The sequence below is a fragment of the Lycium barbarum genome, chromosome 11 (genome assembly GCF_019175385.1).
Source record: "Lycium barbarum isolate Lr01 chromosome 11, ASM1917538v2, whole genome shotgun sequence".
In the NCBI taxonomy this organism is placed as follows: domain Eukaryota; kingdom Viridiplantae; phylum Streptophyta; class Magnoliopsida; order Solanales; family Solanaceae; genus Lycium; species Lycium barbarum.
The window spans coordinates 110,269,431-110,296,672 of record NC_083347.1 but is presented as its reverse complement, the minus strand read 5'-3'; the positions used below and the strand labels follow the sequence as shown (position 1 = coordinate 110,296,672).

General features: G+C 33.2%; 2 protein-coding genes across 4 annotated transcripts; one reads left to right on the top strand and one right to left on the bottom strand.

The window, feature by feature from the left end:
* The first annotated feature begins 9,509 nt into the window (after positions 1-9,509).
* Positions 9,510-16,881, top strand: LOC132617833 (uncharacterized). Its single transcript, XM_060332907.1, has 9 exons — positions 9,510-9,968; positions 11,509-11,555; positions 12,471-12,573; positions 12,724-12,810; positions 14,172-14,255; positions 15,233-15,286; positions 16,290-16,370; positions 16,453-16,498; positions 16,593-16,881. Exons 1-9 carry the CDS (start codon positions 9,531-9,533, stop codon positions 16,646-16,648), a joined length of 996 nt encoding a protein of 331 aa, XP_060188890.1. The 5' UTR covers positions 9,510-9,530; the 3' UTR covers positions 16,649-16,881.
* Positions 16,882-17,962: 1,081 nt separating this feature from the next.
* LOC132616882 (14-3-3-like protein) lies at positions 17,963-25,202 on the bottom strand. 3 transcript variants are annotated; one of them, XM_060331643.1, is made up of 5 exons: positions 25,091-25,202; positions 21,901-22,389; positions 21,355-21,477; positions 18,804-18,920; positions 17,963-18,286 (listed from the first exon to the last, which is right to left on the bottom strand). In XM_060331643.1, exons 2-5 carry the CDS (start codon positions 22,378-22,380, stop codon positions 18,224-18,226), a joined length of 783 nt encoding a protein of 260 aa, XP_060187626.1. In that variant the 5' UTR covers positions 22,381-22,389; positions 25,091-25,202; the 3' UTR covers positions 17,963-18,223. The 3 variants fall into 3 exon arrangements, with proteins under 3 accessions (XP_060187626.1, XP_060187624.1, XP_060187623.1); XM_060331641.1 differs by having other exon boundaries at positions 21,901-22,400; positions 24,963-25,102; XM_060331640.1 differs by having other exon boundaries at positions 24,963-25,102.
* Between the last annotated feature and the right edge of the window lie 2,040 nt (positions 25,203-27,242).

Below are 27,242 nucleotides of genomic sequence, written 5' to 3'. Positions count from 1 at the left end.
GTTTTATCCCAAAGAGAGGAAAATAGTTTCTTTTTAAACAAGTCTTCTCTTTTAAAAAGTATTAATAAATTTTTGCCAACTTTGTATTCATAGCAAACACTAATATAATAAAGTTTTGGATACGGAGCACAAACTACAATGTTATATTAATCGTGTTTTGAACATAGTATATATATATATATATATATATATATATATATATATATATATATATATATATATCATAAAAACAGTGCAAACTTATGTATGTTTATTAACAATATAAAATATATATATTATCACTACCCAAACACAACTACATACACATAGATACACTATAATCCAAAGTGTTGCGCACGGGCATATCTCTAAGTAAACTCTTCCTATTCGCCAATCTTTATTTCTATTTTTTTTAAAATAACGATGGCGCTCAGGCTAGCTTGCGTACACCTTAACTAATATCATGGTTTACCTGCTATCAGCATAGGAACCACCCGGTTAGTATTTTTGCCTCTGTCGGGATTTGAACCTAAGACCTCATGTTCACAACCCATTTTATTGACCTCTAAACTACACCCTTGATTGCATGCCGGTCTTCTTCTTTTTTTTTAACTAAAAGTGCCCAGGAAAACCAACAATAACACTTCTTTTTTTTTTCAGATGATGCATATCATATTGCAACCTCCATATGCATCATAAGTTCATATCATTTTTTTACGGGAAAGGCTCAAATATGCTATCAAACTATCGGAAATGGCTCATTTATGCCACTCGTCAATAGTTTGTCTCATTTATGCCATCGTCGTTACCAAAATGGCTCATCCATGTCATTTTTCATTAACGCCGGTTTTACAATTCCATATATGACACGTGGCCTCCAATTAGAGGTCCACGTCGTTTAATTAAACCAGCACAAATTGAATCCTAAATTACACGTGTCATATCTGGTATTGTAAAATCGGTGTTAATGAAAAATGGCATGGATGAACCATTTTGGCAACAGCAATGGCATAAGTGAGCCAAACTATTGACGAGTGGCATAAATGAGTCATTTCCGATAGTTCGATGGCATATTTGAGCTTTTTTCGTTTTTTTTTTTTTTTTATATATAAATGACCGAGAAATCCGTCTGGGGACAACCCTTGGGACCAACCACAATCGTCGAAACTTGGGGATAATGTATCGACCTCTCTACCATAAGTTCATGCGATAGCATAATAGGACCTAATATTTGTTCCGGTCCTAGAGTAGAACAGCTAGAAACTAGAAGGTTGCTGCAATTCACATGATGCTCTCAATGGAGAGATATTTGTGTTTAATATGTGTTGCAATCAGAATTTAATGCAGCTAGCAAGGAGCTCTCTAATACGAGGGCTGAGCTTAAACAATGCGGTAAAGAGAATGAAGAGAAAATTATTTCTCTTACAGAGCATGTTAAAATCAAAATCAAAATCTTGTTTCTAATCACGGAAGAGAAGAAGAAAAAAAAGGATCCTTGATTACATAAGAAAGAAAGTAGAAGCTCTTCTTGACCATGTCTAGAACCAAATGTTGGAGAATGGGCACAATATGAAAGACTTTGCCTTAAATAATCTGAAAAAGGAATGCGAATCTAGCCACAACTTTCTCGATCTAAAGAAAAAAAAAAATAGAGTGCAGGTCAAATCCGCATATTTGTACCCTTTACTTACTTCAAGGGATGCCCTTATTTAAACTATGTTTCAATCATGCCACCCTCGTGGGTTGTTCGCAATGAGCATTAGATACTTTTTACAAAGGTTGAGTACCTTGGCTTGGATACTTTTGGAGCAAATCATAACTCAAACAGAAAGTTTTCTCACCGGGGAAACAAGAATTTGTTTTTCTTGATAAGGTAAAATTTACAGGGAAAACCTATGTTACTCGGACTCTTCGAAAATGGACACGGGTGTGTGTCGGATCCTCCAAAAGTAGTGCATTTTTTAAGGATCCGACACGGGTGCGGCATCATTTTTTGAGAGTCTGAGCAACATAGGGGAAAACAAGAATTAGTGGGCAAAGAGCATTAGTAGTACAACAACAACACTTCCTGCTTGCTTATTTAGGACTAGTGAAACTCAGCCGAAAAATGATTATAATCATGATGAGAAGTGAAATGAAGAGAATTTTGTAGAAGATTTCCAGCTCATTGGCTTATGGAATTTGTAATTCGGACCATTCTGAGAAAAAGAAAGATACAACTGAAGGAAGCCAACCAATGAACAAAATGAGAGATTTCACATTATTTCCCTTAGAAAACATGGGATAGTTGGGTAATAACTTAGTCCGCCAAATAAAACCCTCTGTTTTTTGGGGAATTGAAATAGCGATACTGGCAGTTTAGATACGAACTAATTTTCACAAAACCGCCATATTAAGAATGTTAAATACGACTATGCCATAATTTCTTGCTTATTCTGGCGATTCTTTGAAACCGCCGTTTCACAACCGCCGTAACATTCTCACTTTTTTATAGTATTGTTTAGTCATATAGGATGCAAATAAAACAAACAAGTAAATACATGAATATTTTCAAAGATCAACCAGGATATATGGAGATTCTATAAATAACACAGCTTAGATACAATTCGCCACTCTATTAAGGAACAATAAAAGAACTCATTATCGTTGGAACCTTCTTGTTTCAAATAACAAAGATGACACGATTTTCACTTTCATGTACTCTACAGTAGACAGAACCGTAATAAAGAAAGCGTCATACGTAAATCTTCTCCTGTAATTCTTTACTGGTACCCCTACCCTAGTCTCATACACCAGATCAGCACTTTTCCTCAATTGCTTTCTCCTTCAAACCAATTTTGCAAGTCAAGGTTACCGCTAATGTAAAAGAAGTTCTGGGGCCCTTAGATATGCAATGGATTTTTCTATATTTTACCCACAAAAAAAAACCATCAGTCATTCATCTGAGTTTTTGCAGCCCTCATTCTTTTCTTCTTTTTATTGTATTTTTTTAAACTACTAACTTTGTATTACTCAGCATTAAGAGTATGCTGGCCACCTCCAAAAAGTTGATTACATTACACATAAGAAAGTAATTACAGAGCTCCTAGAAGATCTATTATCTGTACTTCATCATCCAAGCCTTGTTCTTTACACCAAAAACCTAAAGATACAATACAAATTAAATTTATCTTCAAAAGTTCTAGCATTCCTTTCCTTCCAAACAGTCGACCGGATGTGCTCTTGGACTCTTCTCCGCCACTTCTTTTGACTCTTGCTGCCTCCCCTTCTAATCCAGCAACTAAGGAGATCTGCTGTATGTTTTGCAGCCTTCATTCTTATTGAATCCTCGGCTGTTTCTTTTTCTTTTCTTCTTCTTTTCTTTTTTTTTTTTTTTTTTTTTTGAAATGGGACAAACAAGGCTTTCGATGGAGATTTCAGTTTCGATACAGGAACCAAAGTTGTTAATATCTGCATAACTGATTGTGTCATCCTTTGGGCTGTATCTCATCGAAGTTGATCCAAACACTAGAAGACTTTCGCCTTCATTTGACATGCAAAAGGATGGTAGAAGCACATGTTTCTCAAGATCACTGGGACATTTGATGGTATACATTTTTTTCCAAGACTTTTACTCCATACTCCTTCATAACTCACAAATCTACGTGAGTGCTACGGTAATTACAAAGTACAGAAAGATCATTTCCCAACACAGCAACACTCCTAGCCTCAAACCAACACTTCGTTCCCAAGAATGTTGCTCTACCTTTCCCCATTTCTCATCAGCCATATCAACAGAAATGATGCCCCAACCATTATACATGTGAGGACCATCAGTAATAGCCCAATGAAGCTTCTCATTTACAATCTTCCGGGATTGTCGGCTCTGTTAATGGATTGATTTGTCATGCCGATGGGGCAAAATAGTTGCTTCTATGGAACCAGCAACTAGAAAGTTCAAGAAATTTCCTGATTCTAAACTTAGGTTGAAGAATAGCAACTGTGTCATATATTGTTTCGAATTTCATGAGCTTCATGATGATTATAAGGTTGTACGTATATTTTTGTCCGTTGCTCTTTAACAACTAAAGCTTGATTCAAAGCTTCAAGATCTTCTAGTTCTTCTTTTTATTCCTTTAGGCTCTCTTTGATCTCATCTAATTTTTTCTTCACATTTTGGCTCTCCGTTTTCGTAACAAAAGCAAGCGCTAGAATGGGAGATAGAGCGTACGAAACACATGGGAGAGGGCCAAGATGTGAAGAAAAAACTAGACGGGATCAAAGAGAGTCTAAAGGAGAAAAAAGAAGAACTAGAAGATCTTGAAGCGTTGAATCAAGCTCTAGTTGTTAAAAAGCAACGGGCAAATGTTGAGTTAAAAGATGTCAGATGATTTAAATAGCCATATTTGTAAATACAAAATATACCTACAACCGTATAATTATCATGAAACTCATCAAATCCAAAAAAGCTGTTATTCTTCGACCTAAATCTAGAATCAGACAATTTCTTGTAGCAATTCTTTTACCCCGACAAGTCAATCAATCCATTGACAGAACCCACTATCCCTAAAGATTTGCAGCTGTCATTATTAGCTTATAAACTAAAGATGGGTCTTAATAAATTCATGGCCAAAGATTAAAGTAACCCAACATTTTACCTTATGAGTTCTTCTGTAAAGGTGATAAAAATAAACAACTTTGAAGAATCTTGAATTGAAGTTGATAAAAATGGGAGGCTTCATTTTGAAGTTGTGATTTTGCTAGGGTTTGTGTAATTGTGACTTGAGAGAGCCTCAGAGTAATCTTTTCTTTTTATAATATTATTATTATTATTATTATTATTATATGAAGTCCAATAGCGCTAGTACCTGCACACGGCCCTCAAAGTTATACTGCTTCGTCTCAATTCACGTGGTAACATTTAATTAGTCACGAAATTTAGAAAAAATAAATAACTTTTAAAATTTATGATCTAAAATAAATTTTATATAATTTACCGTTGTAAATTATCTCATAAGATTAAATTATTTTTAAATATTATAATGTGACATTCGTTTTTAGAAATACTAATAAGGAAAGTGTCATAAATTCGACACTTACTCTAAGGGGTCGTTTGGTTTAAGGTATAAGGTGGGTTATTCCAGCACTAATTTTTATATCATGTTTGGTATAAGGTATAAATTAGTGCTGGGATAAATTAGTCCCGGAATTATAATCCCGGGACTAATGAGTCCTTAAACCAAACGACCCCTAATAGTCTAATGTTTGTACCTATTAAACACTTTAAACTTATTCCGCATGTGTGTTTATTAAACCTTCCACGGCAATGAGACAAAACAATAAAGTGTGTGAATGTTCAACATGTATTTTACTAAAAAATATAACGGAGCAAAGACGTAGTATGTTCAGAGAGGACAACAGTCAATCCCGACTCAACCAATGTCGGCTACACCTAGAGACGGAAGAAACCTCCCACGTCCGAGAACTTGGTCCTATAGGTACAGAACACACGCCGGTCCTTCCTAGATCATTTGCTTTGCAACAATGGTCTAACTCCGAGATACTTGGGATTTCATATAATCATATTAAATGGCCATAATCTTATTCTTGTAATGGAAAAGTATCACGGAATCAATTACTCCCTCCGGATCAAAAAAAGAGTTCACTTAGCCATTTGTACACCCCTTAAGAAAGTACTAACTCCTAGACAAAAATAGGTAATTTGACTAAATTACCCCTAATTAAATAGGCATTGAGATTTGATCATATAACACTTAATAGGGGCAAATATGAAAAAACAAGGTTAATTCTTTCTTGATTTGCTAAGTGAACTCTTTTTTCTATCCAAGAAAAAAAGGCTAAGTGGACTCTTTTTTTTTATCCGGAGAGAGTATTGTTTAACTTATTCTATAAATTCTCCCATCTATGATCTAACATTACTACTATATTAGAAGCACCGGTTGGTCCCTTTTCGTCGTCCGTTGTGGCATTTACGTAAATAAGTTCAAAAGTATGGGTTAGGTACTATTCCTTTTAAAAGTGTAGGCCCACTTGATTTCTTTACTACCATTTGACAATTGTTTTTTGGTCACGTGGGCTCCACTCTACTTTGCAATTACAATTGACAATTTTAGCTATTTTCTAAGGCTGAGAACTGAAATACACGAATTACAGTTCAAATAAATTACTACTTTATTTTATTTTATATCATTTTGGTGCTTCCTCTTTTAACTGTTAATTTACTTTATGCAAGGGCTACACAATCTTCCTTTTTCATTTGACGAAATTTAGTTCTACATTAATAATATCTGTTTAGTAAATTCTTTTTATTTATTTCAAATTCATACTTATAAATAATTAAATTTAGAAACATGTTACTTATTGGAGATTAAAATTCATTTTGAGGGCATTTATTTAAGCCATAAAAAGTCATGCGTGGGGTCCTCAATGATGTATTGATATTTTGCGTGGACCGGATCATTACTACTCCATTTATATAAGCATAAAATAATAAATATTTATGGTAAGATTTTTTATTTATTTCTTTTGAAGAAAAAATTTCAAATATAAGGTATGATTAAATTTTACTTCCACATTTGGTTATTGTACAAAATTAACAAAATATTTTAAAAAAAGGTGTTAATTAATATTTAAAATATTTTTATATCTTTTAATAAAATAAAAGTAAATTATGTTTAAAGTGTAGGAAATTATTACTAATAGTCTGGTATAAAAAAAAAGTATGGTCCCCATATTAAACACCAACTAATATTAAAAAATTTAAAAAAACACCAACCAATTAAGCATTTAAAAAAAAAAGTGTGGTCCCCATATTAAACACCAACCAATTTTAAAAAAATAAAAATAAAAACACCAACCAATATTAAAAAAAAAAAAAAAAAAAAAAAAGTGGAACCCACCATCTCCAAACTCACGAGAAAAAAAAAAGGTGGACTCCTTATTAACAAAATCAAGCAATATAAAAAAAATGAATCCCATATTAAAAAACAAACAATGTCAAAAAAAAAATGTAGACTTTCTATTCGTAGCAAACACTAATATAATAAAGTTTTAGATACGGAGCACAAACTACAATGTTATATTAATCGTGTTTTGAACATAGTATCCCATATTGACAAAATCAAACAATATATATAAAAAAAAGTGAATCCCATATTAAAAAAACAAACAATGTCAAAAAAAAAAGTGCAGACTTTGTATTCATAGCAAACACTAATATAATAAAGTTTTAGTTACGGAGCTCAAACTATAATGTTATATTAATCGTGTTTTGAACATAGTATATATATATATTATGCATAAAAATAGTGCAAACTAATAATGTCCAAAAGGGTGGGCCCCATACTAAACAACACCAAACAATATAAAAATAAAAAAAAAAAAAAAAAAAAAGAAGAAACTATATAAAGCATAGGTTTAGACCCATGCTTCATCGTCCGTTGTCCCTTAAAAAAAAGGGGGGGGGGGGGGGGGAGGGGGGATACTAAATAATACCGAGCAATAAAACAAAAGGAAGAAAAAAAATGGAACTCACCATCTCCAAACTCATGGGAAAAAAAAAAGTGGACTCCATATTATCAAAATCAAGCAATATATAAAAAAAAAGTGAACCCCATATTAAAAAAAATATAATGTTAAAAAAAAAAAGTGCAGACTTTCTATTCGTAACAAACACTAATATAATAAAGTTTTAGATACGGAGTACAAACTACAATGTTATATTAATCGTGTTTTGAACATAGTATATGTATGTATGTATATATATATATATATATATATATATATATATATATGCATAAAAATAGTGCAAATTAATAATGTCAAAAAAAAAAGTGCACCCCATATTAAAAATATTAATATATACTTTATATATATATATATATATATATATATATATATATATATATATATATATCACTATTCAAAAACAACTACATACACATAAATGCACTATAATCTAAAGTGTTGGGCCCGTACTGACCTTTATCGGTGGAGGAAAGGAATAGCGATGGATTCCTATAGAGCATCCAGGAAAAAGCAGATTCAATCGGACTTACTGGGTGATGTTTTTTGATGGGTCTTCAAGAAAAAGAGAAGAATCTCGATAGTAGTTCCATGAACAATCCTTTGCGGGATTGGATATTTTTTATAGTGGAAATGCATTGAGGAACGTGATGTTCTACGGTCAAGTCAAACGGAATCTTTGTTAAGCCGTCTAGTTACTTAAATTATTTTTTGTTTCAGAAATTTAAAGAAGAGTTGCAACCAACAATCAAAAAATTTAAAATAAACGTCAAACGCCATTAAAAAAAATTCTAAACCTAAATTTTTAAACCTGCTCAAATCACCCAGCCCCTTAATTACAAGAGCTTTTAGTAGATTTTGTGGTCATTACACTACCACTAGTACAAAAAAATTAAAGTGTGGTTCCAAGAGTCGTTTTGTTGATAGATTTTTTTTCTCAATCTTTTATTTAAAATAGTGTTTGGTTATATATTAGGCTAATTTTTTAAAACAAAAATGGAAGATGAGTTTCAAATTAATCTTTTGCACTGACAGAATTTCAAAATTTTGAAGCTAAATGCATATTCAAACATAACTTTAATTTTCAAATATGCTTTTTCAACTTAACTTAAACACTACTTTTTTCTGGAAAAATTACAATCAAATATCATCAATCTAATTTACAAAATATGTACATAGCATAGATATTTTGCAGTGTTTGAATATACTAAAAATGTACACAACGTACATAGTTTATGCTAAATATACATATAATATTATATATATAGACACACACACATAAATAAAAATATTAAAAATTACCTTATATATACAGTATAATTTTTTGCTAAAAGGGTTCGGTTGAACACCATACTGCCCCCCTAGATTTGCCCCTGAGTGTATACTTTAGCCATGTTTGGTAAACTAGATGATCGAAGAGTATATTTATGTTAAGTATCCTTTTTTTTTTTTTTTTTTTTTTTATGCTCATCCCTTTTTTTATTTCACCTCTTGATTGTTTTTGGTCCAAAGATGAAATATATTTAAAGACAAGAAAAATAAAGAAAAAGGGGTCAAAAATGCCCCTCTACTTTGGGAAAGAGGCTAAAAATATCCTCTATTATAAATTTGGTTAAAAAATACCCCTCCCGTTATTAAATTTTTCAAATATACCCCGTCTTAAAAGAAATCTCCAACATAACTCAATTTTATTTTTAAACCTGTTCCATTTAAACCGACTCAACTAAATAAAAAATGCATATGGGTTACCCGCTCCTGTGCTTAGTGGCTCCAGATATAGGACTCGGGAACAAGTTGGTCACATATGGGTTTTTTATGCAGTTGAGTCGGTTTTAAATAAAGCATGTCTAAAAATAAAATCGGGTTATGTTAGAGATTTCCGTTAAGATATGAATATATTTGAAAACTTTAATGAAGAGAGAATATTTTTTATCCAAATTGTAATGAAGGATATTTTTAGCCTTTTTTTCAAAGTAGAGGGACATTTTTGACCCTTTCCCCCAAAAATAAAACTAGAAGTAGAAAACATGCCACATCATCATCATCATCATCATCCAAAATTTCTCCAACATTTGGCGCTTGGCTTTTCCTCTACCTGTATTTGCACTACAGCCTCTTGTTCTCCTCCAACTTATAATCTTATAATCAGAATTTTCCGGCAAAAGTATTTACAAATAGTAGCAGGTATGGGAGCTGGTGGAACCCTTTTTTGTTCTCAAAGTTTTACCATCTTTAACTACACTCAAATTCATGTCCAAAATAGACCTTCATTACCTTTAACATGGCCATCACTTGTACAAAAATCTACCACTTTGAGTAATCAAGATTCAGTTTTATCGAAAACCAGGTATCGTCTTAGAGTTAAAGTTGTTGCTAAAGCTGCTGATTCTTCCTCTCAGCCATCATCCCCTGCTTTAACTTCAGACAAGTCTATTGTTCCTGATGAAGAGTTTTCACTTGCTAAGGTACTTTTTCTTTGGGTCATTTGCACTTTTGTCCCTATTTTGTGCTGGTCTTTAATTTTTGTCCCTCATAACAAACAACTTTTTCGCGGGCATAAGTTTATATTTTCGCCTCATAATATCTCACAAGTTATGCTCCGCATTTTTAATGAAGGGAAGAAAAAATTAAAGACCAACCCATTTGAAGGGAAAACATTGCAATTAAATGTTGATTAGCTTCTAAAGAAATAGGCCCATTTGGAGTGGAATGATTATTGGATACTCCTTCTGTCCTGGACTAGTTGTTTAGTTGCGCTTCTTGAGAGTCAAAATACATGAATTTTGATCAATATTTGAAGATGTGTTTTTTTACCGTATTGATATGAGAAGAATGACAACTTATAGTATTTATCTAAAGTTCTTGAATATTTAAATTTAAATTTTTAGATATTGAATTAATCTAATCCAATTTAGCTCCGGAATTTAATCAAATTGACTGCCAAGAAGTAAAATATGACAACTATTTTGGGATGGGAAATGTTCAGTGATATGACTTTCCTAGTGACTGAATTGCTTGAGTTAGTTGAAGGTGCGCAAAGTCTTCTTCTTTTGATTTGAGAAGAATTCAATTTTCTACTTAAAGTGAAGGGAGTAAAATTCAACAAATAACCACTTTTTAACCCTATGGTTGAAAAATAGCCACCATCATATATATAGTTTTAAATTCACCAGATTAGACTCCAAGTATTGAGTTAGTTGATGGTTAAATTCATCGCCATATAGTTCTAAATTTTCTATTTAAATATTGAATTAATTTAATCCAATTTAGCTCGAAAAATTAATCAAATTTGACTCTCGAGAAGTGAAATATGACAACTATTTCGGGAGAGAAATGTTCAGTGATATGACTTTCCTAGTGGCTAAGTTGTTTGAATTAGTTGAAGGTGCGGAGTCTTCTTCTTTTCAATTGAGACGGCTTCATTTTTCTATTGTAAAGTGGAGGGAGTAAAATTCAACAAATAACCATTTTTCAACCATGTAGTTGAAAAATAACCACCGTCATGTAGTTTCAAATTCACGGGGAAAACTCCAAGATTTTGTTAGGAGTTTCGCACGTGTGATTTGAAACCCATGACAATTGCTATTTTTCAAAGACAAGGTCGAAAAGTTGATAGGGCTCCATTTTTTTGTTTTTTCACCAGCCACACCCCTCCCCCCCCACATTACAAAAATTATTTTCTATTTTCATTATGTGTTCTCTTCACTAAAATGCACGATTTAGTTGTGCTTTTTGATTTTAAAGCCCATTTAAACTTGGCCTTTTCTTCGCTTTCTACCTTTGATATCATTAAGAAAGATTGCATTGCTATCCTCGTATGCTCGAACTTTTTGGTCCTATAATACTGGATTAATCACTTGATCTGGTGAGAAATTTAATTTTGACTAAAATGAACATTACCACCTAAAAATGTTTTATGGGATACCAATGTATCTTACTTCCCTTTAATCTACTAGTCCTGAAGGAATTGTCAATGATGTTCTCTGAAATTGCTGTAACGTGCAGGTTTCTTTTGGTGTCATTGGACTTGGTCTTGGTGTTTCACTTCTCTCGTGAGTATAACTAATTCATCATGTTTTATACTACTGACTTCCTAGTTTTCTAAATTGACAAATAAATACTTTTATGGCAAGGGAGGAGGATGCAAGTCAATCTCTATTGTCCTTAGTTCTTTCTCCCAAAATTTTTAACATTCGCTGACAAATCTTTAAGTGATATAGTTTGCATATCTGTGCATAACGATGACGGATAGTCAATTTTTTTTTCTTTTTATGGTAAATGCTTAATGAATGTAGAAATTTCAGTTACCAATGATTTTAAAATAACAAGCACATAAAATAACTATGTGTTATTCGTTCCTGGTGTCATGTAATTGAGTTTGCTATGTTCTTCACTGTCTTTTGATATTTTTAATTGAAACAAATGGCAATATCTCAAAATCATTTTGAAGGATAACTATAAGTAGTTTAGAATTAGATTACAAAGAGAGCAATTTGTTCTGGTATACTCGTTTCATAATTTCCTTAAATGAAGAGCTCTACTTATGTACATTCATATATAGGCTTTAATACTTTTCCTGTCCTTTTAATTTCTTCGGAGCCCCACACTCTTTAGCTTCTTCTTTTTTTTTTTTTTTTTTCTCCCCCCTTATAGTTTCATAGTAAAGAAAAGAGATTATTGGAGTCACGTTTACTTTCTTGCTTTCTCATTTTAGACACATTAAAAATTTGGGAATATTTACACCGCCCAAAAAAATAATAGCCAGCAAATGTATAGGTTTTGTATATTAGGTATAAATATACATATTGTAAACATAAATTTACATATAATATACATAGTCAGTGTATATGTCGTGTATATTTTGGCTAGCGCCCGTAATTAATTTTGACGGGCCAAAACTGAAAAAATCCCTTAAATCTGGCCTTAACACTACCTTGACTCTTTCTATTGTTCATTGCACTCTACAGGTATGGTTTTGGGGCATATTTTAACATCCTTCCAGGTTCCGAGTGGTCTGCATTGATGTTGACATATGGTTTCCCACTTACAATAATTGGCATGGCTCTTAAGGTGATCTTATTTCTCCTTTTTTTAACCAGGTTGCTTGTATGAAGTTAATAAGGCATAGGACTTCAGTTGTGAAATATTACATCCATGTAATTGTTGTTTAACTGATGCAAATATTTTGTGTGGATAACTTAGTCTCTTCTATTTTTTCAGTATGCGGAGCTCAAACCTGTGCCATGTATGACGTATGCTGATGCTCAGCTATTAAGGGAAAAATGTGCTACTCCAGTCCTTAAGCAGGTAATGTTCTTCTGAAAACCCATCTGTTGCTTGATGCTTTTCTTAAAGCACGTTAATGCATCCCAAGAAGCTCCAACTTTTTTGGGAAGCCGTATGATTTAGCTTGGTTTTTCTTCTTGACAATGGTATCAATAATATATACAAGTGTAGCACAAAGACTGTGCTAAAGCCATCTGTACAGTTACAAGAAAACCAGCAGCATGCCTATCTTCTACCACCTACTACAGGGATGCTATTATATCTAGCAATGAATCAACATACTGTACAAAATCTTCCTTACACCAAAAGTGAAACAAAAAAAAGACAGTTCATCTTAATCTTTTGTAAGGAGCTGCGATTTCCTTCAAAACACCTATTGTTTCTTTCCTTCCAAATGGTCCACCATATGCATCCTAAAATAATCTTCCACCACTTCTTTTGTCTAATTAGTCCACCAGAAAAATTCCAATCAGAAAGCAGTTCCCCTATAGTCCTAGGCATGATCCATCACAGGCCTTTCATACTCAAAGAAAGGTTCCAGAGGACTCTAGCAACTGCACAATTTTGTATAAATAAGTGACAATTATTTTGAACCTCCTTTCCACATAGGTAGCACCGTGAACACAATTGCATCCCCCTTCTCTTTAAGTTGTCTCGTGTTAGGCAAGCATCTCTGACAACTAGCCATACAAAACAGGCTACTCTAGGTGGTAGTTTCACTTTCCATACTGCTTTCCAACTCCACAATTGAACTTGCTGACCAGGATTAACCCACTCCAAATGTCTAAAGATTTGTTTTTAGACCCTAGTGGCATGCCTAAGTAAGTTGTTGGAAGGGCTCCCACTGCGCAACCAAGAATGCCTGCCAGTCTTGTATATTAATCACCCCATTAATGGGAAAAAGGGAACTTTTTTTTTAGCACGGTTACTCGGCCCTGTAAAATACAATTTATAGAACCTTAGGCTCCACAATTATTTCACGAAGTCCACCTTTACCACTCTTAATACAAATGTTTTCTTCTCCACCTTTACTCCTCTCTGAATATATTTTTTCTCTTTTCTATTCCCAAAAGACCAAAGTAACAATGGTCTTTATGTTCCCTGAATTAACACGAAATGATCACAAACATGGACATTCATATTGAGATACAGAGTAACTTGTCGCTTGTCACTGGGTCAAGTCAAACTTTTACATTTCCCGAGACAACTCTTCTACTAAGATAAAACTGAAGATAAAATGCAATTGTTTCCTAATATTGATGATTTGCTACTAATACTTCTTTTGATTGTACTCCCAGATATCATTTCAGTTATTTCATATCCAGGATGGATACAATCTTCAGATTACTGACTAACTAGTAATAGGATTTTATTTCTGTAAGGTCAGAAGCGATGTGATAAGATACCGTTATGGGGATGAGCAGCATTTGGATGAGGCATTGAAGCGTATTTTCCAATTTGGACTGGTAAGTTTCCTTCTCTTTGTGTTTTGGAAACTGAATATTTTTTATTCAGATAAAATTTGTCCTTTTTTCTTGGAAGGGAGATTTAACTTGATGACTATGAGAAGTTCTCCAGAGAGGCCGTCAATTTCATGACTCTGGATTTCATAAAAAACGGAAGTACCAAAAACAAAATGAAAAATAATAAAAGATAAACAAGAGCGTTAAAGGATGGAGAGTATAAATTAAGCAAGCACAATTAATTTTCTGGTGAAAATATAAACAAATAAATATGGTAGGTCCTTTTCTAATTACTTGAGCCTTTGGATGATGTGAGCTTTATAACTCAATGGAAAATAATACTCCTAGCAAAAGGGAGCCTTTGGATGTTGTTTCTTTAGTAACTTTTTACCATATTGCGAAAGTGATCGATTTGGTCCCTAAGAAGTCTTCTAGGAATTTTCTGCTTAAATTGTTAGCAGAATACACATTCTTGCAAGTTCATTAATGTGGAATTTAGAGAAAAGAAGTTATCTCTATACTAGTAGAAATAATGTCATCTTCTTCACTAGGTTGTAATCAATTTTCAGGAATATTGGTGAGATTTATTTAACCATTGACTCAAAGCCTGTAAAATGAGTAAATTATGTATCTGGTTGCTCAAGTTTGACTAAATTATCAAGTTCACTCAAGTTTCGTCGCATTATATATCTTCTTCATTTTTGTTTCTTTTGGTTTGATGAGTTTTGTCTTCCATATATTTTTACCCCTCATATCAGCCTCACATATTGCCAGATTTATGCCCAATTCTGACACTGATGTACTTTTTAAAGTGGAATAGAAACAAAATAGCTTTGGTGACTAGAAAAAATCAGTTATCTAAAACTTGTATTATGCGTTTAATATATTTGATCTCTTGACCTTAGGACTTAGGCCTTAAACATCAAGGGTATCTCTTGATAAAATTTTCGGACTATGTTTCTTTTCTTGTTTCATTGCAGGGCGGAGGAATACCACGTAGAGCTGCTCCCATCTTACAAAACATCAGAGAAGAGGTATGCTCCTTGAACTTGATTATGTTTCTAATTAATGATTTGCTTCCTCTTATGAAATAATATGCCGAGTAGTTGTTTTATCTATATTGGTTGCTTTCTGCTTTTCTTTTGAATATTGCTTTTGTCTCCTGTTAGACTCTATAGCTTCTATATTTTATAAATTGATTCCTCCCACGTAAACTATGAAGCTCTGTGGATCCTACAATTAGGGGCGGAGCCACAATAGTAGCGTTCGACAGAACCCAGTAGTTTCAGCTCAAGCCCTGTATTTGTGTTAAAAAATTCATTTAGTATATACAAATAATATATTTAGAACCCAGTAAACAAACTCTTTTTTTTAGTTCAGAACCCATAAGCTAAAAATCCCGGTTCCGCCTTTGCTTACAATTCCACAATTGGATCTTGGCAGTTTTATTCAGGTTTTTTCTTTAAATAACCAAGAAATCCCCAAGGACCAGTCAGTCCACAATTTAAAACTTAGTGGATAATATCCCATTCTTTTACCTTTTTCCACTTAAATACCACGCTATAAGGTTCGAACTCCTCGTGGGCGCCTAAGCCACACATCAATTGTTGCGCTAGTACCACTAGACCAAAGCCCTTGGGGACACTGTTGCTATTCAGCTTTTACTAAGAAATTTGGGGATTTTCGTCATTGTCCTGAAGAGCCACCCCATAACCAAACTTCAATCCATTGAGTTGCTTGCAAATAGCCTTATGCTTATTGAGTATTGTCAAAACTTGTTTTCCTTTTCTTCTGAAAGAAGAATTTGGGATTTTTCCATTGTATAGACGCCCATCAATATAATAGCCAGAAAATGTATATCTTTTGTATATTAACGTATATATACATATAATATACATATTTTATACACAACTAGTGAATATTTTTTGTATTTTTGGCTAGAGGTTGTAATTATTTCTGCCAAGCGGACAAATGTGTAACTTCCCCTCAAATTTTAATTTCAGCTGCTGATTTCATTTGGTAATTTTTATGTTTCAGGTGACTGAGGATGGTAAATATTGTCTAGTGCTGGTCTTTCTGGCAAAAGCTTTGCAGTTGTCAGATTTCGAAAAAAGACAGGTAAAACGACGATAATGTAAATACCTCCATCTCGTCCATATGGTTTCAATACTTATATTCTAATCTGCTTAAATCTTGGTAGGCGAAATTTACGTCTTTCTTTGGACCAGGAATATCTTCTGAAATTGGTTAGTTCTAAAGTTGATAATTTTATTGACCTTATTTATGTGACTTTCGAAATTGGACTTGTTTGGACTAATCTTAGTAACTTTGTGCTTGCAGTAAAGGGAGAGAATGATTTGTATGAAGTACGGCTAATTTCCAACACAACATTGTAGATTGTGAAAAACCTTGTAACTCTGGGTATATAGAGAATGTCCACTGTGCCAAATCAATATATTGATACTTCTCAGTTTGTGCTGTACATTGTTGAACTCATAGGAAAATATAGAATGATGGAAATGATAATCCCACATGGTAGTAAAATTGTATGAGACCTGCTTTTATTTACCTCTGTACAATAGTAATTTTTGATGAGGTTGATGTGATTAATATTTAAAATTTGCTTGTACGATTTTGCCTGCTACTCAAAGAATTGATGGAGGTTTGTAAAAGCTACAAGTTCCAATTTCATTTGGAACAATTAAGTTGGTCTGCATAGTTTGGAATGCCATCTTGTCATCCTCATGGCTCAATTAGGGTAAGAACTAAGAAGTATATATAGTTTACTTGATATAGAGCCTATTGTTGACAATTTGATGCATTGGCTTATAGCATGTACCCTAAAAAAAGGGATGGCCAAGTATACAATACAAAGGGTGAAGTGCTCAAATATCCGAATTTGGGATCACTGTTTAATCTGTACCCAAAATTTAAAAAGAAAATTGCGATTTTATCCACTTTGGCAATAACCTTACATAAACGGTAGTGAAATTACAAAGGTTTGTGTCTCAAGTTGCAAAAACAATATGTTTAGGACTGAACTTAGCTACATATGACCGAGGTGTTCAGGCATTTTTGCATGCGCTTTAATCACATATGGCTGAAGTGTTCAGACAGTTTTGTCTAATGTTTGGCCTAATAGTTACAAACAAACACTTAAAGACGAAAATTTTGACTAAAGTTGGTCTAAAAAATGTATAGCAACGACTGATGTGTCGTATTTTGAGATTCTTGTCTGATGTTTAGTCTTAACATTCCCAAGCTTCAGATATTTTTTGTCTGAAGTTTGGCAATCCCAAACTTCGAACAAACTGTGTTTTGTTTTGCTTGGTGTTTCACTCATAGTACCTTCAGTAAGTGAAGTGAAACATGGTACCTTCATTTAAAAATGGATACCTCAATCTAATTTATTCCTTTTCAGTCTAAAATCAAGCAAAAAAATAAATAAATAATTTACGGAAATCCACAATACAATAAGTCATGAAATACTGTAAATTAACATCGAACAAAGCTTTTTTGAAGCGTAAGAAGAAGAAAATCAGCAAATCAGTAACCAATTAAACTTTTTTTTAAAAAAATGGCAACCAAATAGGGTGCACGAAATTTTCTCCTACAAATTGTTACTGGTCCAGCATCCAAAGATGACATTCACACTAGAATTGCAATGATTCGATATATGTTGTGAGATTTAAAAGGAGGCTGCAAGATAATTGATTTGGGAACTATTGAATTATTGAATGACTTTAAAATACAAGCTAATCAACATATGCAATTGAAACTAGAAATACAAGCCAACACATCAGCACAGAAGAAATACCAGTATTTCAAATCTAATTACTAAATGACGATGCAAATATCATCACAACAGATCATCATACTAAAACATGTTTTTTTTATCAACGACTTCAGCAGTGATACGAAGAGTCTTCGAAAATCACAAATAAAGAGTACAAGACTATGCTACAACGTCGTTACTGCTGTCCGCCACCTGACTCCTGTTTTGAAGCTTCCTGGATCTCATCCCCGGCATCATCCTGGAATCATCATTTTACAACAGAAAAACCATTGCATGATCACCAATGATCAAAACCAATAAGGCACATATTGTTTGACATATAATAGTATTTAGCAAATCAAGCTAGTCCATTTCCTAGATGCACACAAAGGTCATGGCTTTCATGAGAAATATTTTGTACGTGTGCATGATCAGGAGAAGGAAAGTACTCCCTCGTTTCACTTTTACTTGTCCACAATGAACTTTGCACTCCCTTAAAGAAATAATAAATGAAGTGTATATTGTACCATGATACCCGTAATTGGTGTATAGTCTCAATGAATTTGGGAAATGATTTGGGGAATGAGTAATTAATGTTAAGGGTAAAACAGGAAAAAAATTGCTCTTCTCTATATATGCTAAAATGAATAAGTAAAAGTGAATTTTCTTTTACGTATAATGCATCTGATTATCGTTTTATGAAGGAAACTGATGAAATTCGATAGTGTCTGTGTGGTGTGCATTTCAGAGAGAGAGAGAGAGAGAGAGAGTCTGACCGTGGTATCAGAAGTCCAAAGGGTAAGATTGTCTCGGAGAAGCTGCATAATCAATGTACTGTCCTTGTAAGATTCCTCACCGAGTGTATCCAGCTCCGCGATGGCATCATCAAAGGCCTAATACAAAACATCACTGATTATTAGTTTCTACACATCGATAGGAGCATCTTCTTGTTTTTATTTTTCTGCGTACGATAGACCCTTGTGGTCCGGCCCTTCCCCGCACCCCGCCCATAGCGGGAGCTTAATGCACTGGGCTGCCTCTATTGTTGTAGTATTGCTTTGGCAGGACTCCAAAGCTGCATACAACTCCTAGCTAGGAAGGGCAGTGGGAATAGAGAAAACTATACCTAAAGAGTATAGACAACCAGACTAGTATTTTAAACTACAAAATAACAAAGAAACTATCTCTCATAAGCTTGAGATAAGGGAAAATAGATAAGAACAGAAGAGTTAAGACGTTATTTTTTTTATTTTATTTTTTTTCAATCAGGTAAGAGTTAAAAAATGACTCTATAGTTTCGATCACTTTCACCAATTGAGTAGCTTGCACAGTGAAAGTCATTACATCTTCAAGAGTTTATCTTCTATCAACTGTGTAACCTTTTCGCGTCCTAAATGTGCTTTTATAATAATCTGCTTCAACTATAATTGTCAGTCGAAAGGCAAGGTGGTACGGGTTGACAGTTAAAAGTTAAAACAACTAAAACTAACATTCTAAATTAATTGCACATATGTTTTATCATGCTGTCTAGACAGGTTAAATATCCTTTCCTCAACGTCAGGTTATATCATTTTTAGTGAGAATGGTAGCTGCCATACCATTCTTTCTGAATTAAAGCTTGGCCCCAGCTTATAGCCTCGAGAGATAACTACATTGTGGAAAACCAATCACGTCCCATCCTATTTAGTATGAATTAAGTATTTAACTATTAAAGAAATCTTCTCACACAACAAAGATTTCTTTAAACATTCATGTGTATGGATATCTGTACTAGCATTGGTTCTCCATTCCTAAAGGTTGTTAGAAGATTACACATACGGCCTCCCAAGACAAAATCTTGAAAGTCTAGGCTGGTCCCTTGATATGAGCCTTATATTTAAGACTACAAGATATATTATAGCTGCAACATGAAAGGTCCATCGCCTGAATGTCTAAGAGATGGCAATTTCCTTTATCCTGCCATTATAAATAACAATAAGATGCTTGTGTTTAGTCTTCTTTAAATCTTAACAATGTATATGGCTGGACTTGGGAATATCTTTTCCTTTGTAAACTCACACTTGGCAAAAGGATCTATTCTTCGGGCTCCCGAAAGCTAACTGCCAACTAAATGGTGGATGTTTATGCATAAGCAGAAAAGTTGTCAGATATTTCAATGTGATTCTTACCTCCATGCTAACTAAAAAAAGCACTCATTTTACGAACTAACCCATGCAATTTAATATTTGTTTTAAAAAAAAAAAAAAATTGCGTCCAACACAGGGTGAGGTTTGCTGAGCTGTTTCTATTTCCATATTTTGAATAGTAAGTGTTATGAATAAAAATATCTTCATGGAACTGAATAGGCAAGTAGAAGTCAGCAACAACAAACATCTATTTTCTGCTTCCGCAGGGAGAGAACTAATTCTAATTGGTGCGCATATAGAGTGGAATCTAGAGAGCGGTTGAAGCAGTGGCGGAGCCACACCTACTCAAGGGTGTTCATGAACACCCTTCGTCGGAAAAAATTGTCGGATGCCTATGTCAAATATAGAACTTTGTGGATATATATTAGTAATGAACAACCTTGACATAGAAACAAAGGATAGTCCAGCGGCTAAGGGTGTGCAAACACTTGCTCAGGACGCGAGTTCGAATCCCAGCTGTGGCACAATTTTTTTATTTTTGCATTAGAGGCATTGTGTTTTTCATGCGTTGTTTTTTTTCCCCTCACACATCCCCTGTCCTAAAATATGAACACCCTTGCTGAAAATCCTGGCTCCGCCCCTGGGTTGAAGATGACCCACCCCCGGTAAAGAAGTTATAAACATATAACATCACGACAACTGACAGTACCTTAGTAAGAATTTAGAATTTCATAATTGCTCCTAAAACATAGAACAGGAAAAAATTCTAACATGCTTCGTTAACTTCGTACATGGAGAGGTACTATAACCCCAGATCACTAATGCCTCAAGACAACGGGTTAAAATAATGCAAAAGATATGATGCCCTCCTTTCAGTTCGAACAAAATAACCAATCAAAACTTTTGGTCTTAAAATGCATAAATCACTTTACTCCAACCTTCAGTCATGAAAGCTCATGCGACTCATGACTTCTTTCAATGAATAGAAAACTGAAAATATAACCTTGTAATGATTGAATACCAAAATTCAATAACAACTGCCCCTCAATTATAAATCCAAAGCTAAATTAATTCCTTTTGAAATTTAACATGCGATTTGAGATTTGTAAGGATGTCTATCTTTTTCGTAAGCATGATTGACCAATCACATGTAAGATAATAATTCTAAGTTAAATAAATCAACATAAGCTGATAAACATACCTGCTTTGCAAGGTTACAAGCACGATCAGGTGAGTTAAGAATTTCATAATAGAACACTGAAAAGTTAAGGGCAAGTCCCAGCCTGATTGGGTGAGTAGGAGCCAGTTCAGCCAATGCAATATCCTATACCACAACAAAGCAACTCAAATCATTGTTATACACATTAAACTAGGGTGGCAAAATTAGCTCATGAAAACATGACTCACCCAACCCGCCCAAGTTTGGTCTGGTCATGGACCCGCCCGCTTATTAGCTCAGCCCACCAAAACCTTGGGCTGATATGCAGCCCAAATTGACCCATAAGGAATCTTGTCAAAATATTTTCAAAGACATTTTTTTTAATTTAATATATCATATATAGCCATAATAAAGAAAAAAAATATAGTTTTATTAGGTGCTAAAAAATTAGTAAAAATTGGGTTGGTTATGACCCGCTTTTCAGCCCACTTTGACCCCCCCCCCCCCCCCCCCAAAAAAAATTCAGCCCAACCCACCCATTTGACACCCCTAGGTCATACAGTGAACAGGCTACCATGAATCACCAACCTGAGCAGACTTGTATGCTAATAAAGTGTTCTCTGCAGCTTCTTTCCTCTCTGCCCCAGTCTTAAACTCAGCCAAGTACCTATGGTAATCACCTTTCATCTTCAAGTAAAACACTTTCGACTCAGCTGTTGAGGCTGATGGTACTAAATGGGACTCGAGAAGGTTCAAAATCCCATCACATATCTTGCTGAGTTCAGCCTCAATTTTGGCTCTATATTCTTTAATGCTGCTAACATGGTCTTCGTTTCCACGGCTCTCCTCTTTCTGCTCAATTGAAGAGATTATCCTCCAAGAAGCCCTTCTTGCACCAATCACATTCTTGTAAGCCACAGAAAGAAGATTCCTTTCCTCCACAGTCAGTTCTTCAACATCTACTGTCTTCGCAACCTTCTCCATAAACTCAACCATTTCCTCATACCGCTCAGCCTGCTCAGCGAGCTTGGCCATGTACACATTTTCTTCGCGTGATGAATCGGCCATGTTTGTTGTCTGTAAAGTTACTTGGTTCAACAAAATTTTCAGGTAACTAAAATTGACAGATATCAGAAAATATTGCTTCTGTACATAGCTGGACTCATTTTTGGAACTAAGTAATGATCATCCTCCTTACTTAATTCCTTGAATATTTTTGGGACACTTCAAAAGGCATTTGGACATGTTGTTGTTGTTGTTTAAAAGGCATTTGGAGATGATTTGGGGAAAAGTAGTTATTGAATTTGAAAAAGGAAATTTGGAAGTTGAAGTTGTGTTTAAACATGAAAAAAAAAAAAAAAAAAAAAAGTGGAAGTTGTAAGTGAAACTTGAAAAAAAAAAAAATTGTGTTATTAACAAGTAAGGTTCTCCCTTTATAGCCAACTTGATAGAATTTAATCCTGTCTAAGCATTCTTTTAAATAAAATCCCGTTATTACTATTCGGAAAATCAGACAGTTTTGTTTTAATTAATAGAGTTTTGAACATTTTAAAGTATTCAAAGTTAATTTAAATACAAGATTGTAAATCTTATTCCAACAGCATATGATAGTATGATACACAAAATATTAGACACATCATCCCTCGTACTCTAAACATTGTCAATTCGTTGTCTTTCTTTGATGGAGGGAGTATTACTAGAGCTAAAACCGGAGACAAACTAACTTGAAGAAATCCAAGCTTAAAACAATCAAGTGGTCAAAAGTTAAAGATCTTATTTTTTGTTCAAACTCATAACATTTGAATTGCAGTGAACAATCACCTTAATCCAAACCGGTACCATATGGATTTAACTTATATTCACGAAAAGTGTAATAAGATTTTGTCACTGCAATTTAACATGTTGTGGAAGTTATTGCCATATTTTCCAGGTTATTAGTTATAAATAGCTTTTTGGATGACCGGATAGTGTCCACATAGCTAATGGTATCTAATTCTCGAACTTTTGTACACTGGATAAAGAAGAAACAGGGTATGAGGGCTATCAAACATCTATGGAAGGGCGGAGAACAAAATGTCATGCAATTAAAGGTATCTATTTGGTTGTTCTAACTAAAAAAATGAAAGATGTGTTTGGACATAAAAACAAAGTTGAAGTTTTCTGACTGAAAAAAAAGAAGTGTTATTGACATGTTAGGTTCACCCTCTATAGTTGATATTGATAGAACTCAATTATGTCTATGCAACCTCATTATTACTAACTGAAAAATCAATTTTTTTTTGTTTTGATTAATAAATTTTCAAACATTTTAAAAGAATCTAAAGTTAATTTAAACACTAGATTGCAAATCTTATTCCAACAGCATATGACAATATGATTTGTCATCATTCTTAAACGGAAAGAGTATTGCTAGAGCTAAAAGCGGAGTCAAAATAAGACTGCTAAAATAAACCAGCAACAATTACAAACTAGCTTGAAAGAAATCTAAACTTAAAACAATCAAGTAGTCAAAGGTATCAGATCTGTAGCTAGATTACTAGGTGAAGGGGAAACCATCACGTAAAAAATTAAACATCTTAATTTCTGCTCAAGCACTTAACGTATGAATTGCAGTAAACAATCACCTTAATTCAAACTCGTAACTATGGATTTAACATATATCTAATAAAATTTTAATTCACTGCAATTTAACTTGTTGTAGAAGTTATTTGCCACATTTTCTACTAGGTTATTAGTTGTAAATAGCTTTTTAGGTGACCTGATAGTGTCCATATAAACTAATGGTCTCTGATTCTCGAACATCTGTACACTGGCTAAAGAAGAAACAGGGTACGAGGGGAAATAAAGACAGGCACAGGGCCCGTTTAACCCATCATATCAGGTCAATTTGAAGTTGAAATTTTGTTCAGACATGCAATTTGGATATCAATGTTGTACTTTTTCTTGTAAATATGAAAATTCCAAAATTTGTGAAAACTATCTAAACTTCCCCAATTCTTACAATCTTACCGAATAAGCAAACTATAGTTCATAAAAAAATGTATCAGAATATCCTAAGGCGCCACATTAATAAACCGCATAAATAAATGCTTATGATTACATGTTGTTACAAACTTTCAAATACACATAATTTTACAAAGATACACTAGTACAATAGACTCTTGTGGTACCGCCTTTTTCCGGACCCCGCACATAGCGGGAGCTTAGTGCAGCGGACTGCCCTTCTACACTGATTCAATAAATCAACAATAGTAGTAACTAGATATTCTTTAATATAATCCTCCCACATGATACAAACTGTATCTTCACATCGAGCAAGAGTCTTTTACTTTTGCCAAATTGAATATCTATAGGGATCTAAATGAAACCTCGTGAAGTTGAAGGGGCGGAAACAGAATATCTTACAATTCTAAGTGTCTATTTGATTGTTCTGCCTAAGAAAATTTTGAAAAATGTGTAATAGCCAGTAGCCCTAGCAATTCCTAAATCTAACCAGTGAATAACATAAAAATAGTACGTGTAGGCAAGTGGCGGAGTGGATTTAAAATATAAAAAAGTAAACGCACTCGAAGGAGTGGAATTCAACCTCTACTCATATACATAAAAAAATTAATTTTATGTAGGAACAAAAATATGAATTGAACAAGTACCTGGTGATTGATATTAGAGTTACTTTGTGCAATGGGGAAGCAGAAATGAATGAAGGAAAAAAAAAATGAAAAATTGAGTACTATTTATAGCAACACGTATTGAAGAAGGTACTTTTTTTGAAATTTACATATTTCACGGGTTGACCAGTCAAAATAGCTGTGGCTGCTGGTTGGAGTCGCGCTGGCTTTCACGGTTTTCTTTTGGTTTAAAAGCTCCTCCAAAAGTCTTTTTTGGCATCACGACTGATTTAATGTGACTGCGTGTTACCTTATTTCTTCTATTAATTTTATCTTTATTTATTATTGAATAATTATATTTTATTTTACACTCTTGTACCCCGTATTTTACTTCTTCTTTTTTTATAGTGATGTGAGACATTATGTTACGATGAGAAATGATACAATCTATTCAAACGTTGTATTCATCAAGATAAATACAATATGAAACAATTGAACAATACAATACAATACATTATAAAATAATATGTAATAACCATCCAAACAAAGTGTTAATGTACAATGATAGTGTACAAACTTCTTACGTTACAGTTTAGAAAACACATATTTCTTTCATCCTAAAGTACGTTACAGTTTGCAAAACATATATTTTTTTACTTAACGAGATTATTTGTAACCACACATATATCTATAACTTATTTTAGATCATAAGCTTCGTCTTTCTTTTTTTCCTAAATTCTATATATGATCAAGCATCATCACATAAATTAAGGAGGGAAGGAGTAGCTTGAAATTTTTTAAGGAAAAAGTGTCAATTTTATCTCTAAATTATTTCAAAAGAGATAATTCTATCTTTTATTTTATTTTTGACACAAAATATTACTGTATTACCTTTTAATGAATTACCCTTCACTTTAGTGGTTGCTCCAACTATAAGAGAAAAGTCAATTTTACTCTTAAACTATTTGAAGTGAGACACTTTTATCTTCCGTTCCGTACCGTCGATTAATATCATCCTCGAAAATCTGGAACCAAAGAAATTGTTGGTCACCCTAGTCATTTTTGACATATTATAAATCATTTGTAACAATGTTTTTCGTTCGTTTTGTGATTGAATAGTGAATACTGAATTGGGATTAAATTATTGTACTTGTTAGCAAATACTTACAAATTAATTTAACTTTCTTTTATATATATATATATATATATATATACACATACTAGTCCAGTGAAGCTCGTGATGAGCCCGGCCCCAAGATCAAGATAATTATGCACTTCATAATGTTTTTAGTTAAAAAATAAAATTGTGTAATCATGTATTATTCATTAGTTAAATTTTTGAGATTTTTTGATCATATAATTAGATAATTTACTAAAAGAATTGTTATAAGAAAGCAAGTTTGCTTGGGATAACATATATCAAAGAGACAGAGATAACTTGATGTTTAGTAACATAATTTAAAGTATGCAGAATGATTTCAAATTGACTATAGTCATAAATTGAAAAGGACATTTTTATATTTTATGAATTTGTGAGCATATAATTTCTAGTTAGAGGTAGGAACAACATGTTTTGTTATTCATTGATTAACTACTCATAATTTCATGTGATGATGGTTTATGCTAAAACAAATATGGTGATTAAAGTCTAGGTTTAGATGAAATTCAAAATAAATTGAATTCTTTGAAACAAAGTTTAAGAATTGTTTTAGTTTGTCATTAACTCATTGATGCTTTATTCGTAAAAGAAAATTTCCTTACTCAACCAATTAAGGATTACATGATTTCTGACGAATTAAATTGTTTGCAAGAAAAGAAAGATGCGATTATCAATATTCAATAATTATGGGATTGAGGAGTTGATCGCTTGGTAAGCATCTTTTCTCTTTTCTATCTCACTTAATTAAGCAAATTGAATAAAATTTAAAGGTTCTTTTCTTTTATTTTCCAAGAGTTTAATCTATTAATTGTTAAAGTTTTAAAATTTATTTTCTATTGTATAGCTGTGTTAAATCGTTAAATCTAACTTTATATTTTCATAATAACCTTTTTTTTTTTTTACTAAAACTAAGATCAAGAGAAATTTAATGATAATTTAAGAATTGCTAAATAAAATTTGATCGATAGAGCTCACCAATATTAACAAATTTTTTAGCATTTTTAAAGGGCTTAAAATTGATTATATTGACCAAATTGATTGTGTCAACCTAAGTAAAAATGAAATAAAGTAGCGGCAAAAATAAGACATAGAAAAAAGATATGTTATCAAAAAGGGTTTCAAAGTATCTTGATTTATTGGAATATACTTTGATACATGAAGTA